The 16,116-nt window shown below is 56.3% G+C and overlaps 1 protein-coding gene across 3 annotated transcripts in view; it reads right to left on the reverse strand.

The window, feature by feature from the left end:
• Positions 1–16,116, reverse strand: part of PIK3R3 (phosphoinositide-3-kinase regulatory subunit 3) — a 63,563-nt gene that overhangs the window by 29,413 nt on the left and 18,034 nt on the right. Inside the window, exons 1-2 of one of the 3 annotated variants that reach the window (XM_048058895.2) lie at positions 4,602–4,802; positions 4,064–4,222 (exon numbers count right to left, since the gene is read on the reverse strand). The exons of the other annotated variants lie outside the window; for them this stretch is intronic. Of the exons in view, the coding sequence (XP_047914852.1) occupies positions 4,064–4,169 (106 nt within the window). The 5' untranslated portion in view covers positions 4,170–4,222; positions 4,602–4,802. Of the gene's footprint in view, positions 1–4,063; positions 4,223–4,601; positions 4,803–16,116 lie in introns of those variants that run through there. 3 annotated transcript variants of the gene reach the window in all.

Raw genomic sequence — 16,116 nt, forward strand, 5'->3', positions numbered from 1 at the left:
TCCCTGCTGTGCTGGGAACAGTTTGGTAACAGCGATGGCCAGGCACCTGGGCTGACAGCTGGCCAGGGCACTGCTGCTGTCCTGGCCAGGCTGGAAAGCCAGCGTGAACCTGAGTCAGAGTGACTGTGGGTAAGTCCCTGTGGGTGCACGTATATCCCAAAGAGTCTGTGGCTATGGATAAGGCCACAGGAGGCAGAACTTTAAAGGGACTGTGGCCCCCAGGTAAGGCCACAGAGGGACACAGGCACACCCCCAAGGGATTGCGGCCCACGGACAAGGCCATGGTGGAGGAGATCACTGCAACGTTAAACCCCGTGGCTCAGTTCAAAGGGACCAGGATGGAGACTGCAGCGGATCTACCTTTAATCTGTTGTAACCCACAATCCAGGTTGCACGTTACAGGAATTGCTATGGCAGGAACCACTCAAACCAGAGGCTGAGCCTCACAAGAAGCAGTGCACGTGCAGCAGTGACCTGATGTGAGCTGGCTTTGGCACCCAGTAACTCCACGCACGCTGCCTCAACTGTCCTGGGTAGCCACTGTAACAGACAGAGCCTAAGTCATGGAATAAATGAACCCAGGGGACTTTTAATGCACATTTTACGTGGGTGACCCTTGGACCAAGGGAATGAACCTGTGTACAAACCAGAGGATGGGAAGGCTGGCAGCTAGCACAGGCCTTGTGTATGATGTGAACAGTTGGGAGTAAGTGGTGGATACTATACTGTTTTGGGCTGGGATTGTTAATTTTCTTCATAGTAGCTCATACAGCACTTTATTTTGGATTTGTGCTGAAGAACAGTGTTAATAACACACCGCTGTGGTAGCTGTTGCTGAGCAGTGCTTACACAGAGCCAAGACGGTTTCTGCTTTTATTATGTAGGCTGGGGGCGCACAGGGGGCTGGGAGGGGACGCAGCCAGGACAGCTGGCCCCAACTGACCCCAGGGATATCCCACACTACATGACACCATGCCCAGCAATAAACCTGGAGGGACATTTGGAGCGATGGAGTCTGTCTTCCCAAGGAGCTGTTACTTGAGATGGAGCCCTGCCTTCCTGGAAATGCCTGAGCATCTGCCTGCCAATGAGAAAGAGTGAAATAATCCTTTATTTTGCTTTGCTTGCACACACAGCTTTTGCATTACCTGGTAAACCGTCTCAATCTCAACCCACGAGCTTTCCCCCTTTTGCTGACCTGACTTTCTCCCCCATCCTACACCAGGGGGGAGTGAGCAAGTGGCTGTGTGGTGCTGAGCTGCCTGCTGGGACCAGACCACAACACAACCGCTCGCTGCCCGACCTTGCATCTGCTGGAGAAAACTCCTGAGTGGGAGAGGCACCAACCTGATTGTTAGTTTTAAACTTTGGAGCAAGCCTTTTAGCAGACGTGCTTCAGGACCTGCTCTGAGCATCCATTTACACCTACAACATCCGACTGAAAGCCGCAGCACGCCGATAAGCCGCTGCAGATGCACCAAGGCCTGAAGGAACGGCTTCAGCCTGCCTGCTATCCCAGGGTTTAGCTTCTGCATTATTATTGTGCAACACTAAGGTGGGTATTCAGACAGCCTGCCAAGACAAATTAAAGCTCTGCTGGCTCTTAACAAGAAACAGTATCCGCAGCCTTGACTTGGAGGTTACAGGTGACACTGCGCATTACGCTCACCTTGCTTTTGTCTTCTGCCTGAAGTTCAGGCACTAAAAGCGTAATCACGAGCAGCCATGCATGATCTGAGACGCTCGGCTCCCAGCATCTGTAAGCACCCGGTACCGCAGCATAAAGACCAACCGGGGAACTCTCCACGCAAGTCCTGCGAACAAAAGAACGCGCTGCCTTCCTCCGGCAGCGGGGAAATTCACCGTGTATTGTTCGCTCGCGCGCCGGTGAGAAAACACATTGCCACCATTCAGCTGCTCAGGAACTCGAGTCCCCGCGCGGGGGAATTCTGTACCGAAAACCTTCACGAATTTTTCTTGGAAGCAGGCCAGGCAGAGCTGCGCTTGTTACTGGGTGCAAACGCAGTGACTTTATCCCAAGGCATGCGGCGTCTGAGTCTTCCAAACAAATTCCTCTACGCTCCCCTTAGGGATGACCTATCATCCCACACCAGAAAACGCTTTTCCACCCTATCAAGAGGAAAAAAAGCAGCCCACCTTGGCCTCAATTCCCTTCCCTCCCCCTGCAGTTTAGAAGTTACAGCTCTACCAAAGCAGGACGTGCACATGGGGACCATCCCATGCATCATTTCCAGCTCTGACTTTTCTCGTTTAGAAAAATCAAGGATAAAGTTACCGAACACTTCGGGGGATCTGCGTGCAACATTAAGTCCTTTTACTAGCTGGCGTTTGGGACATGCAGAGCCTTGATCCCTGACAATACCGCTCCAACGATGGAAATATTGATATTATTAGTGACAGAAGCACTGCTTCTTAATGTAAGCTTCTGAAAGCTGCATGGCAATTTCTGCAGAAATATTGAGAAGCGTTTCCTGACCAGTCCAGTTAGGCCAGTCCCTTTCAGCAGCCTCCTTACACCAAGTCCTGGCTTTAATTTTTTAATTGAAAAAGCCCAATGCTAATTCTTTAAAGTCACCTACAATGGAACTCTTTTTTTTGTTTGCTCAACACAAGTCGAAACAAATATTAACTGTGCAAATAGTTAAAAGCATTTACAAAGAAGATACTCTTTGAAATTCATAGAGGCGAGCAAACAGATTTGACTGAACTTCACGCTTTCAGGAGAAGCATCTAAAAATAGGCAGCGTCAGCTCTGCAAGAATTTAACGAGCAGTGGCCAGTACTGAGTATCGCAGAGATCTGTCCAATTTTGAAAGCATCAGAGTTACCGGAGGAAGTGACTACAGGTCCTTGGGATCCAAGAACATCGTATGACGATCCCCCTTCCCCTTTTAATTAAGAGGGCCCACATAAGAGCCCGCCGGGCTGAAACAAAGAGACTAAACCCCACTTTGAGACACAAGCCACAATTCAAGCACAGATTGAAACGCATTTTGAAACTCCAGCGGCACATGCTACGCAGAAGACACCACTTGCAAGTACTCATTTGCTATCAATTTCTTAACAGGCTGGGATTTTGGGTGCATATTTTGCTGTACACCCTGAATACACAGATGAGAGAGCCAAGCACATAAAGATCCTTCATTACCTTACTGCTCACAGCCAGTTACACTCTCAGAGGTATACAAATAGTTCCACCACCATTTATACGTGCATTTTTTAATTCATTACCAAAGAAAGAATCGAACTCTTCTCCTTGCATTCGCCAGTCTTCCCTCGCTCTGACTCAAAGGAAACTTTCTATCCCATCTAAAAACTTCAGGCAGGCAACAGACAATGCATTTCTCCATTTCCAGTACAGGCAATCAATGAGAAAAAAAAAAAAGCAACAACCTTGCATCAAAACCTTTTGAAGGAGGTTATAAAATGCTATGCAATAACGCTGCCTCAAGGAAAGTATTCCAGCCTCTTCCCAAGCACTCCCCCCCACAAGAACAAAACCCAGAGACAACACACACTTAATCTGTCAGCGCTGGAAGAGAGCTGGAGAGAAAAAGGGTCTCAGGAACTGGAAAAACTATTAAACCGAAACTGAACCGAGCGAGGTAGATCACTGCCATCAAAGCGTTACAGGCACATAAAGGCGCGCAGGTGAAGAGGCTAATAAAACCGCCGCTCCAGAAACCAACACAGCTGAAATACACGGTTTTCAATAGAAGGTGGTTGGGTTTTTTTTGGCCAGCAAGATGCTCAGGAGAGGAGCTGGGCGCAGCTCTCCTCCTGCTGCGCTCTTCCACCTCCCCAACAGCTGCTGCCCCCCCCCAACCCCCGGCTCCCCAAAAACCCCGGCGTTAAGCACTTCTGCTCCAAAACCAGCAGGTTTGGGTCACCCAGAAGTTCAAGCAGGCTTCGTAGCTGGTTGAACCCCCCCCCCCCCCGGTTTGGCTCTCCCTCTGCAGATCGCCCCTCCACCGGGCAGGGGGAAAGAAAGGCAGCAGCACGCAGCAGCAGGGGACGGGCACAGGCAGCCCCGGCTCCGTACCTGGGGGGTCCATCTCTATATAAAATATCAGCTCGGTGGAATAGGGCATCATCACTTCCCTCCAGTCCGTGTCATCGCGGTCCATGTCCCACACCGTGTTGTACATCGCGGCGGGCAGCTCCCGGCGGCTCCGCGGGCGGCAGCCTGCCTCCCTTCGAGCTTAATCGATAATAAAATAAAAAAAAAAAATAAAAAAATAAAAAAGGGGGGGGAGCCTTCTGAGGATAACACGCCCCCTCGGAAAATAAAATCGCGGAATTCAAATTAAAAAGAAAAAAAAAAGCCACACAGAAGCTGCCCTGCAGGAACTGAAATAGGTATTTATATATATATATATAAAATATATGGAGATATATATATATATAATATAGAGTGCTTCTTTTTTGTTTAAAACGCTTTTTTTTTCTGTTTAAAAAGACACCTTTCCACAGAAAAGCCACTTTCCTGAACCCCCAGCCCTTGCCATTTTCCAGGGAATTTTCAAAAAACCGCCGGCCGGCGAACAACAACAAAAAAAAAACTAAAAAAAATAAAATACCACACAAAACGAAGGGGAAACGGCCAAAATGGGGGGGGGAAAGCCCCTCGTCGGCGGCGGCAGCGGCGGCCTCAGATCCCGCTGCGGGGCCGGCGGCTGCGGGCGGGTGGCTCGGGCGGCGGCCCCAGGCTGTGCGCGCCGCCGCCGGCCCCGCTCGGCGTCATTTTAAAGCGGCTCTGAGGGGCCCGGCCGCCGGCTGCCGCCTCTTGGCCGCCGCCATGCCACGCCCCCCCCCCCCCGTCCTCCTCCTCTGCTCCCTCCCCTCCTCTCCCTGAGCGCGGGGAGGGCGGCGCTTCGGGCAGGCTTCAGGTGGAGGGAGGGAGGGCGGATCCATTAAACCAAAAGGGGGGGGGGTTTCTCTGAGCATAACGGGCAGCGTCCTCTTTATCTGCGCCAAATACACCCTTAAAAAAAACAATTCTCTAAACATGCATCGCTCGCTCCTCTTTTACAATTTTTCCCGCTGTCCTCTCTTCTGGCCCCTTTTTCCGCCCCCCCCCCCCCCCCCCCCCCCCCCCGCAGACACCCCTCCGCTCTGAGGGGAGGACGTGAGGTGGTACGACCCACTCCCCCCTCCCGCCTCTCCCCGCTGGCCCGGCGCCAAGGGGCACGCGCGGGGGGCGGGGGGAGCAGAGCCCCGTTGCCAGAGCTGCTGCCTTTGTCTGAGCGAGCGGCGAGCGCGCCGATTGGCGGAGGGCTCCGAACCGGCTGGCCAATCGGCTGGCGGAGAAGCCGGCCGGCTCGGTGCTGATTGGCCGGCAGCCCCGGTTACTAAGCGGGACAAAGGGAGAAGGGCGCTGAGGGGGAGCGGGGGGACAAAGGGGGCGCGGGCGGGCTCGGGGCAAGGACGGGGCTGTGCTGCGCCCCGCGGCACCGGCTGGCGGTGGGCTCGGCACCGGTACCGGGCCTGCCCGCTGCCCCTCAGTGCTGCGGGGGGGGGGGGGGGGGGGGAGTCCTGGGGTCTCGGGTCTCGTCCTGGGGCCCGGGCTCAGCAGAACAGCCTCAGAGGAGGGCCAAGGGGGCAGCCACACGAAAATGAGGGAAAAACCCTTTGGCAAGGACAGGCACGCTTGGATCCTCCGCGGTTGGGCACAGGCTGCGTTAGAAACCCAGCGCCTTTGTGCTTTAAAGCGTGGAGGGCTCGTTATTACTAATTCCTCACACACCGGCCCAAGGTGGAGGGCCCCTGGCAGGGTTCTCCTTGCACGAATGAACCAGGGGTCTGGGTGCGTGGGGCTGGGGGCTGCTGGTTTCCTCTCAGCGACCTTCCCCAGCAGGCCCCATTCCGGTAACGGCTCCTCGAGGGCCCGGTGGGCTCTGCCGGAGCACAGGGCTTTGGTTCAGACAGCCCGCTGCAGATAAATTAATTTCATATCCTCATCTACAAACTCTGATGAATCCGCGATAACCAGATATGATTCCTCTTTCTAATTTTTAAATTAAATTTCTCGTGCTAACACGCCGTGCCGCCTCAAGCTCGCTCAAGACGTTGACATCGCGGATGGTGCGGGGCGTCCGAGGGTGCAGGAGGGGATGGGGCCGTTGCAGACCCCGCTGAGCTGAGAACAGGTCTGCCGGCCCCATTGCCACCCCAAAGTTTGATGAGCGGCTCTGGAGGAGGAGAGAGGCCAGGGCTGAAATTCATTTTCCCCCTTCCTGCACCTCGTTACAAGTTCCACCCACATAAGACCTAATTATTTGGCTTTTATGCCGGTAAAGTGGATTTCACTCTTGCTGTTTCCCATGATGGTTGCCTTCATTTTCATGGCGGCGCTGATGGTTACAGCTTATTGATGTTTTCACTTTAGTGATTTAAAGCAGAATACATTTTGTTATTAGCCCTGGTTTCTCTCATTGCTGCTTTAATCAAAGATGCAATTTAAGGCAGAGGATTGCGTGTAGTGGTAAACAGTAGGATAATGCCTTGAGAGAACGGAATATTAATGTGTTTTTATTTCTCAAAACTGAGCTTATAATATGCCCAGGATTACTTGGCTCCCAGCACACACGCACGGGGCTCTCCCTTTCCCCGCACGCCGACTGCCTTGCAGCAGGGGCGAGCGGCCGTCGGCGTGCCAGGACAGAGGGGCACACACGTGTGCTGCCTTACACAGCCCCTCTGCTTGTGCAAAGCGTGCAAGAGAACACGTCGCGACTCTCCGGAGAAGAGACACGAAGCTGGGAGGGCACTGAGCGCTTAGGGGTGATCCGGGTCTGGCTGGACACCAGCTTGCCCCACGTGTGGCAAAGCACCGCAGCAAAATAAATGGCAGAGCAGCACCAGCCCTCGCCACCCGCTCTGCTGCAAACCGAGACCAAAAGGCGAGCATCATTCGTGTGCTCTCCCTCCAACGCATCTCCTACCCCAGTGTCAACAGCCCCAAGTTCGCTCCCTTCCATTTACCCCGACCTGACAGGTTGTATGCCAAGTCAAGATTAAATATTGAAGCGCTGAGCGCTTCCGCGCGCCTCAGGCGGAGCCAAGCGGACCCGCGCTGGAGGAGGCTGAACACAGAAAAGCCATTTGTGCCAAACTGCTCGCTCTCCTCTTTGCCGAGCCATGATAACGTGATACCCGACAGCCGAATGTAGGCCGTGACAGGCTTTTAGAGTCGGAGGACTGCAGGAGGAAGGGGGGGGGGGGCCGAGTCCGCAGTGCTGCCAGCCAAACGTGCTAACGCGACAAGAGGTTTTGGGGCAGGCTGGAGGCTCCTGGCCGCTCCTGAGACCTGAATGTGACCACCACTGTTAGAGCACAACCTCAGGGCCTGCTGGCAAGGAGCTGGCACAAGGCAGGGTGATTTTTCAGATGTAAAGGATGCCCCCTGACTGGTAGAAAACACTCCATGGCATTGCTTGCGCTGCTCAGGCACCGGGGATCGGGAAATATCTGCCCTAACCGGCGGGCGCTTCCAGCAAGTGATGGAGGATGGTGCAAGCTCCACCTTCCCCTGGGATTAGACAGTCCCATTCCCGAAAATACCCAAGGGACCGCGGAGCATTCGCCAGCAGATGAAGAGCATCAACCCCTGCGCTGCGCTGAGGTGACGGGGTGAGGCGACAGCAGTTCCCCTCCCCGTGTCCCCCTGCAGCTCCACGGGAAGCGGGACCGGAGGGAGCCGCCCGCTTATAACGGGGACCGGGCTTCCTCCCCTGTGATTTACGGGGTCGGTTTGTGTCCTCACAGGCTGCGAAAGCGTTGCCTTGCTCCACCCCAGATGTGGCTGCATTTCTGTGGTGAGGAAAAGCTCGGCAAGCGTGCCCGAGTAGGGTGCTTTGGTTTGAAAATTACACACTGCGTTAAAAACCTGTATTAAGGAATAATATGCGGTCTGCAAAAACATTAAAACGGAACGCTTCTGTGCTAGGAAGTGTCTTATTTACGGCCGCCCGAGCAGCTCGTGTCCTCGCTGTCCGCGTTACAGTGGACGAGGCCGAAGTAAGGGCGCACGTACGGGGGGGGTCGCAGCACAGTGCACGCACACGGAGCTGAGCTTGCAAGGAATCATACATCAGGCATTTCCTAACTTAAAAGCACTTGGCTTTGCATTGTAAACAACATTCTTTTCACATAGGAAATAACAACATTTTAAAAATAAAATAAAATGGGATCTTTTAAATAAATCTCTACAATGTAGGTTATTGCAGCTGGACCTACTGTATCCCTGGGCAAAACCTGACCCAGCCTTTCCTCGCTGCTCCGGGGGGGTTTTGCCCCCAAATCCACAGGAGTAATGGGACAGGATGGGTGCTGAGCACTGCTCTCCTGCACGGGGAGAGGACCTGAGCTTTGCTTTGCCCCGCCGCGCTCTGCCTGCTGCTGCCTGGAGCGGGCACGTCTGCACCCAAGGGTGCCCAGGACGGGTGCTCGAGGGGTGGGCACAGGGTGGGGGTGAGGGAAAGGACACGCCGCGCCGGCTCGCTGCTTTGGCAGGGCCAGCTCCTCAGAAAGTTCACGTTCAGTTATTGTTCTGACAGGCTGCCAAAGCCTTCCTGAGGAATGCAGGCAGCAGAAGGGAAATGGCGATTTTCAAACTTTTTTTTTTTTTTTCTATAACTCGGCCAAACCGGAGTGGAATTTCATGGGAAAAGCGAAAGGTACATCTCTAGCCTCGGGGCATCGTCGCTGCCAAAATTTCGGAGGCTGGCTGCAGACAATGGGGGTGTCCGAGCATCTCCAAAGCAGCGCCCGCACGCGCCCATGCTGCGTTTCCTCCGCCGGCGAGTGCCCCCACCGAGACGCCCCGCGCCCCCGACTGACATTAATCCACAGTGCTTTAAAAAAACCGAACCTCCGGGCTGTAAAAGCAAAATACAAAACCAGTTTGCTGCCCATTAAAGGTTTGGGACTTGGCCTCGCCAGGACACTGAGGTCCTCCCCACCCTGACCCCAGCCTGCAGCTACGCGTGGTGCTCCAGGACCCCCAGCCCAATATGTAGTCTCCCTTTTTCCCCCCACAGGCTCGTTTTAGTGCTGGAGCTGCTGTTTTTTTTTTTTGCAGGCGAGCTCCCCTCCTCCTCTGTCGGGGCCGCAGAGCTGCCTGCAAGCCGGCTGTGGCACCACGGCACCCCGGGGACCGCGGGGCCGTGGAACCGGGCCGGGGAGCTGCCATTCACCTTCTATTTTCCAGCACACTAATTCCTCTTGTCATCTTGCCAGTGACAAACAGAGAGAGTTAAACGGAGCAATCCATTAAAGAAGAGCCCTGGCGGAGCGATTGTGAAGGGTTTCAGCGATCCCCATTTAGGCTGGCTCGAAAAAAAAAAAAAAAAGAAAAAAAATTTCGCCTCGAGCGGCTCCAATTACAGAATTATCGGCCCACACTCTGCTCCCTTTTGTGCACTTCGCATCTCTGTCGGCGTGCCAGGCCTTCCTTTCTTTAGCCGCTCGGAAATGGTGAGCAAAATGGAAGGAGACTTGTAACAAGTTCAGAGAAATTAGGAAAAAAAAAAAAAAAAAGGAGAGAAAAAAGCCACCCCCTCCTAATTCTGAAAGCAGGACGTTTTTGAAATGTAACACTGTATAGGAATTTAAAATATTTTTCACTTCCTCTGCTCGTTGCTTTAGTGCACTGGCACTACTTGCTCAGATTTTTTTTTTTTCCAAGGAATGCACAATAACCGCTCTGTAAATTCCTCAGGTCCGATTTTAAGAGGAGCTGTGCAACGTTATTCACGGAGGAGCGAAATAATCCCGACCCCTTCCTGCAATAACTCTTCCTCTTTCATACACAGAGCAGCGCGTGTTTTAATCGCGGCCAGTGATGCGAGCGCCGGGAAATCGGTGGCAAATGCGGGAAAACGGAGGTCCCGTCCCTGCCCTGCTGCCATCCCCTGTCGGATTTCACTGGGCGGGTAAGAGCGGAGCCACCTCCAGTTGCTTCTCGGTGGTTCCCCACGTCCCTGTGCCCACCCCTGGGATGCGGCGGGGCCCAGCATTACATTTCGGGTCTGTGCGCCGTGGCTCTGACCCCAGGTTTTGGGTGGAGAACAAAAGCAAGAGGCAAAAAACCCAACCCAAAGCAGGGAGCGTTGGGGAGCCATCTCACTTGTGATCAGCAGGCGAGGCCAGGAGCTGGAAGGCGCGTTGGCTGGCACGGTTTTTCCTTGCAGTTGCACGCGTGCAGCCCGTGCCTTGGAAAACGACCCTTCTACCACCGCGCATGGCTGCCGAGCTACACGCGCCTGCCCTCCAACTTTTCCCAGATGGAAACAGGGCTCTGTTTGCTTTGGAGATCGCTTTCCCTGCCTTTCTCTGCTTAACGGTAAATAAGCGCAGGGAGAGCAGCCTCTGAACGCGAAGAGGAGAAACAAAACAAGCGACGCGGCGTTGGGTCATGGCTTCACACCCAGCACGGGGCTGCGATGCCCTCACCGGGTAGGACGAGAGGTTAAGGTTGATTTTTTCAGTTTTTTTTTTTCGTCTGTCCTTTATTACGATCCTCGCCCTACTGAATATTTCCAGACCTGACGCGGGGTTGGTTGAACAATGCTGGGTCCCAAGAGATGAGTATCCACCTCACAGAATCACAAAATGCTTTGGGTGGAAGGGACCTCGAAGGCCACCCGATCCCAACCCCGTGCCACGGGCAGGGACGCCTCCCACGAGCCCCGTGACAAACAGACATCAAAAGGGCTCCTCCAGCAAGGGTTATTTCCACATCAAATGCCTACCTCCAGTCCCGAGCCGTTGGGGAGAGAGAGCACTTCATAAAAGGAGAGGGAAGATTAATATTATTTTTCAAAAGTGTAATGGGAGGTTTCCACTTCCAAAGCACTTCAGAGCCGTTTTTGCACAAAGCCAGAATAATTCCATCCCCAGAGGAGAGAGAAAAAGGAAAACACATTAGAGGGAGTTACGGGTGCTTGAACGAGCCGTCGGTCAGAATAGAAACTTGCCCGTCACCGTTGCCTTGGGGCTGCTCTCGCCCACGCCGCGGGGCGATGCTGCTGGGGGCGGAAAGGTTGCTGGGGTCCCAGCACCGGGACGTGTCTGTGCTGGGAAAGGGAACGGGTGTGCTGCCAGGGGGAGGTGCTGGGGGCAGGGATAGGAGTGTAACAAGAGGACACGGCGAGTTTGGTGCCGGTAGGACTTCAGATGCTCCTCCCGAGGGACTTCAGATGCTCCTCCCAAAACAACTCATTCATCTTCACCATAACCAGTGGCCGGCCGTCTCCAGCCCTGCTCACCCCACCTGTCCCCATCGGGAAAAATCATTTCCTAGAGGCTGCTGCTGTTTTTTTTGGGGGGGGGGAATTTGTTGCAATTTTGTGGTTTTCTTGTTACAAAGGCTGCAGGAGGGGAATAAGCAGCAGAGAAGTGCCGGTGTGCTTGCCCCCTCCCAGCCTCCCGATGTGGCTTTTTGCCCTGATCTGAGCCTTTGGGTGGTGGGGATGGGGACGTGGGCACAGGCTGCTGCTGCTCCCCAAGGAGCTTGCTGTTGGATATGTCCGGTTTTCTGCTCGCATTGCAGCTGGGGCACTGAGAACCCCGGGCTGCCAACGAGGAAGAAAAGCCGGCTGCGTCGCTGACCTGTGGTCCAGCAGCTGCCCTCCCTTCCCCTCCTCCTCCCCTGTGTGCCATGCTGTTGGCTTCCAAGGGGAAATTCAGGAGGTTTTTCCCCTGGCAGGGCTTTGGGGTGAGGCAGCAGCTGGTGGGAATGGCAGAGAGCAGCTTCTGATGGTCAGAGGGTGCACGGGTTTGGGTCAGAGCTGCCTGGGAGCATCACCCCTGCCCGTGAGCACCACTGCTCATCTCAACAAGGCACCAACTAACAAGGCACCAGTCCCAAGGGGAGATGTCTTCATAACCCCAAAGCTTTGGTGACCAGATCGCATTTTCTCCCATTCCTATCCTCTAACAACAGCCCTCCTGCAGGCACGGCGCACGCTGCGGTGCCTTCGCCCACCGGTGACGTCCGCAGAGCTCGGCCACCGCTGGGGACAAAAGCAGGACGTGGGCTCGAAACCTGGCTGGGAGCAGCCGGAATTTCCAACAGCTAACGGTTCCCAGAAGCCGGAGGACGTCTCAGCCCTGGCCCTGCTCTCTGGGCTCACGCTTCCTTCCCGTCGCAGCCCGTAGACCTGGCACTCAGGGATTTACGCTTGCCATGCACCGCGGCCGGGCTCCCATGGCCCTGCCGGTCCCTCGCAGGGGTTTGTCCCTGGCAGCAGCCCCCCCATGCCTATCCCTGCCCTCCCGCGAGCGTTTTCTGTTCTTGCAAGAAATCCAGCTGAAAATAAGCCCGCCCTTGCTTGCCAGACACCTACTTGCAGGGCTCTCCTCATGCCTTTCGGTTGTGTTTAAGCAGCGGTGATTTTTTGATCGGAAATGTCCCAAGCAGGGGCCGTGGGGTGGTGGCTTCGTCCCCTTTCCCCACCCTGAATTTTGGGAAAGGTCTGTTGGAGCGTGCAACGACAAAGATGTGCCAAGCCCTTCGTCAGAGGAGGGCTGGATTCGTGCCTCTAGCCCTGACCCACAGCACGTCCATGTCGTGGGGACCTCACCCACCCGGGCGCTGGGGACCAGTCCTCCCAGTTAGCACCAGCTGGGGCAGTCAGGTCCCTGAGCCCCTGTCACTGACCTCGCGGACATTTATTACTTGCCCTGAGGCTCAGCTACCCCTGCAGGTTTCAGCTCCCCTGCCCCTCTCAGCAGAGCCAGCACCGGGTGCACCCCAACTGGTGCCACCTGCACGGACATCGCCGGGCTGGTGCCCATGGGGACGCCACCGCGGTGCCAGCACCAACCCCAAATCCATGCTTATGCGGCCAACGGGGAACGATTTACCCTCAGCATCTCTAAAGCCATTTGCCAGCCTGTGAAGCTGGAGCAAAAATCACAGGAAAATCAGAAGTGGCTGCTCCTGCGGGATTTCCCCCTTGGGTGGGTGCCGGGCGCTGCGGGACCCCTGTGCCGGGAGCACCGGTGGCAGGAAGAGTTCAAAGCCTCCCGGTTAAATACGGGAAGGAGTTAGCAAGTCTTTGTGGCAGGCGGATTAGAGGCAGAGGTAAATGCTCCTGCTAAGTGTAATCTGCCTGGTTAAAAGCTCAGCTCAGCCGCTATCCCAGCATCTTCTTTGCTTCTTATAAATACAGGAGACGCGGCTGCAAACAGCCGTTTTTTTGTTCCTTTTGCCTATTTACAGACCCCAGAGGTGGTGCTGAGCCCCTCACCTTCCTCCTCCTCCTCCCCATGGGGTCCCATTCGGGTTCCCCCATGCTCAGTGCCCTCTTCCCTCGGGGATGGGTTTGGTGCTGGCAGCCGGGGGCTGGCGCAGGATGGAGCCCGTCCTCCCCAGCTCCCCCGCCGGGGCTGACACCGCGCGTCCCTCGTCCCGCAGCCACCGGCCCCGGCGGTGGCCTCAGCTCACCCGGCCGGGACCAGCTGCTGAGATAACCCGGCCGCGTCCTGCAGGTGCAGCAGGAGGGGGATTACGGCTCGCGGGTCAGCGCAGGTGAAGGCAGCGTGGAAATGGGGCTGGGGCTGGGGACGGGGCGCTCCGCCACCCCGCACGCCGGGGAGGATCCATTGCCGTGCCCCCTGCGTGGGTGAGCTGCTGCGGGGGGATATGGGGCAGGGGATGGGGGCTACACTCAGCGTGACGCATGTAGGAATCCCAGATAAAACTAAGAAAATTACTCTAGAAATACGCCACCTCTCTGCTTCTCTCTAAAAGCCCTGTTCCCAAGGGGGCTGGCACTAAGGTGGGCACAGGAGGGTGGCAGATCTGCCCGGACCATCCCGTCCCATAGCAGCAGCACCCCCGGGACCCTGTCCCCGCTGTTCCCCGCGGGTGACAGGACTCCCTGGGGCTCAGCCTCACCCATGCAGTCCCCTGGTGCTGGCCCCGGCACCATGTGGGTGTCCCAGAGAGGGTCCCCAGTCCCCCGGCCACGTCCCCCCGGGGATTACGGCCAGAGCGGGGGTTCTGGTGGGCAGCGTGAGGCAGGGATCAGGGGATTAAGATATTTTCTGTGTGTGCAAACTGGCTGTCAGGAGCCCAGAGCTATCTAGGATCGAGAGACCTGGGGCTGAGCAGCCAGGGGATGGGGGAAAGAGGGAGGAGAGGCCAAGACCCCCCCCTCCATCTCCATTCCCTGGGCTTGCAGGTGGTGGGGGAAGATGCTCAGGGAGGTTTTGGAGCCCCTAACCCGCAGGGATGGCAACGAGCACCAGTAAGGGGAGATACGAGTGCGCGCCGTGCGAAGTGGGTGAGATGCATGCTGGTGGAGGAGAGGTTGGGGGACACGGGATGGGGGGATCTGGGGGACATCAGGCGGCTCCCTGGGGACAGCAGGGCGCCGTGCCCTCCCTGGGACCAGGGCAGAGTGGTCTGCCCAGGCAGGCACGAGGGCTGGGTGGCTCCAGGAGCTTGTTAACCTTAATCCTCCCCTGGATTAATGCTGGGGGGAGCTGGGGACAGCGGGTAAACCCGCAGGAGCGCAGCACCGGAGCGCAGCACCGGAGCGGGGTGAGGAGGGGACAGAGGGCGCAGGCGAAGGGCAAGGAGAGGGGCAGGCGGTCCCACAGCCTAATCGGACATGTGGCCACGGATTTTGTGGGCATGTTTCTGTGCCCTGCCCTCGCTGGGTGCAAAGGGACGGGCAGCGTGACGGCCGGGGGCACGGCCGGTGATGGGGCAATGCCATGGGGGCTGTCTCTGCGGGGCCACCACGGGTGAACCCTTGGGATAAGAGCAGCCCGGAGGTGTGGGACCAGGGTGGGAAATGCCTGTTCTGAAAAGGATGCTCTTTTGGGAAATGCCTGCCTGGGCTGAAATCCCTTTCCCTTGGGCTGAGCTTGCAGCCCAGCTCAGAGGAGCAGCGCAGGCACGGCTCCCTCCTGGGCATCCCCATCCCGGAGCTGTTTCACCGTACATCTATCCACGGGGCTCAGCGCCACCCGAAGAGGGGCTGAACCCACCGTGCGTCCCAGGAAAATGCCACAGGACGTTGTCACCCACCCCAGCGCAGCCAGGGTCACCTTGGGCTTGTCCCCAGCGGCTGCCTGGCGGGGCTGCGGGGCCACGTGCGTGTCCCCCGGGGCAGCGAGGCAGGACGGGATGTGCTGTCCTAAGTGGCATCTTCACCAGATCTGATCCAGCCTCGCAAAGCCACAGCGCCTTCAATTCCCTTAGCACTCCAAATCTGCTACTGTGCATCTAAGCGGCTTATTTTAAATACCCCATGATGGACTGCTCCTTTGTAATGTAATCCAGCCTCGTGTGTCCCATTCCCCTCCTATTCGCGGTGATTTAGCTGCAGCTGTGACAGCTGAAAACCTCCCCGCTTCCCCCTGCCTCCCGGGAAACTTCCCTCGCACCAGCCCCGACCCCAAATCCTGCCCTGCCCCATGCTGTGGGACCCTACAGGTGCTCCCACTGCCTCCCCCATGCCCTTAATGTGCATCCAGGGCCAGATCCCGAACCCTGCGCCGCCTCAGCTGCTTCCCCCCTAGAGAAGAACCATACAGGAGCCCTTTTGGGGAGGTTTCACCCAGTTTCAGGCTCAAACAGCCCAGAAGGGAGAGCGCATCCCGCGTTTCGGGGCAGGGGAGGGATGGGGGGAGCCGAGCCCCAAAAGCCCCGCTCATGGGGATGGCGGAGAGGCTGCCGCTCTTCCCAGCGCTCCCCTTTGGGGCTTGTCTGATTAATGAGGGCTTGTTATTTCCAAACTGTTTGAAACCGTGTTTATTTTATCCGCCGCCGGATTCCTGTGACTCGGGGCTCGTCGTGAACTGCCAAAGATGAGTGACAGAGCCCGCTAATTACAGCTAATGATGGCCTTAAAGGATTCTCCGCGTGCGCACGTGCGTCTGTGTGCACACACGCCGAGGGCCATTTATAATTTAAAGTGGGGAGACTCGTTAGCATGAAGCGTGCCCGGATTAATTGCCAAAAGGAGGCGGCCTCCGCTCTCGGGGAGCCGCGGGGAGCCCGAGTGGAGGCCACGAGAGGGGAGGAGGCACCCGAAAAGAAACCCGAAGCCGTTCCAGATGGCGAAATCCCTTATC

The sequence above is a fragment of the Anser cygnoides genome, chromosome 8 (assembly GCF_040182565.1).
Source record: "Anser cygnoides isolate HZ-2024a breed goose chromosome 8, Taihu_goose_T2T_genome, whole genome shotgun sequence".
NCBI lineage: Eukaryota > Metazoa > Chordata > Aves > Anseriformes > Anatidae > Anser > Anser cygnoides.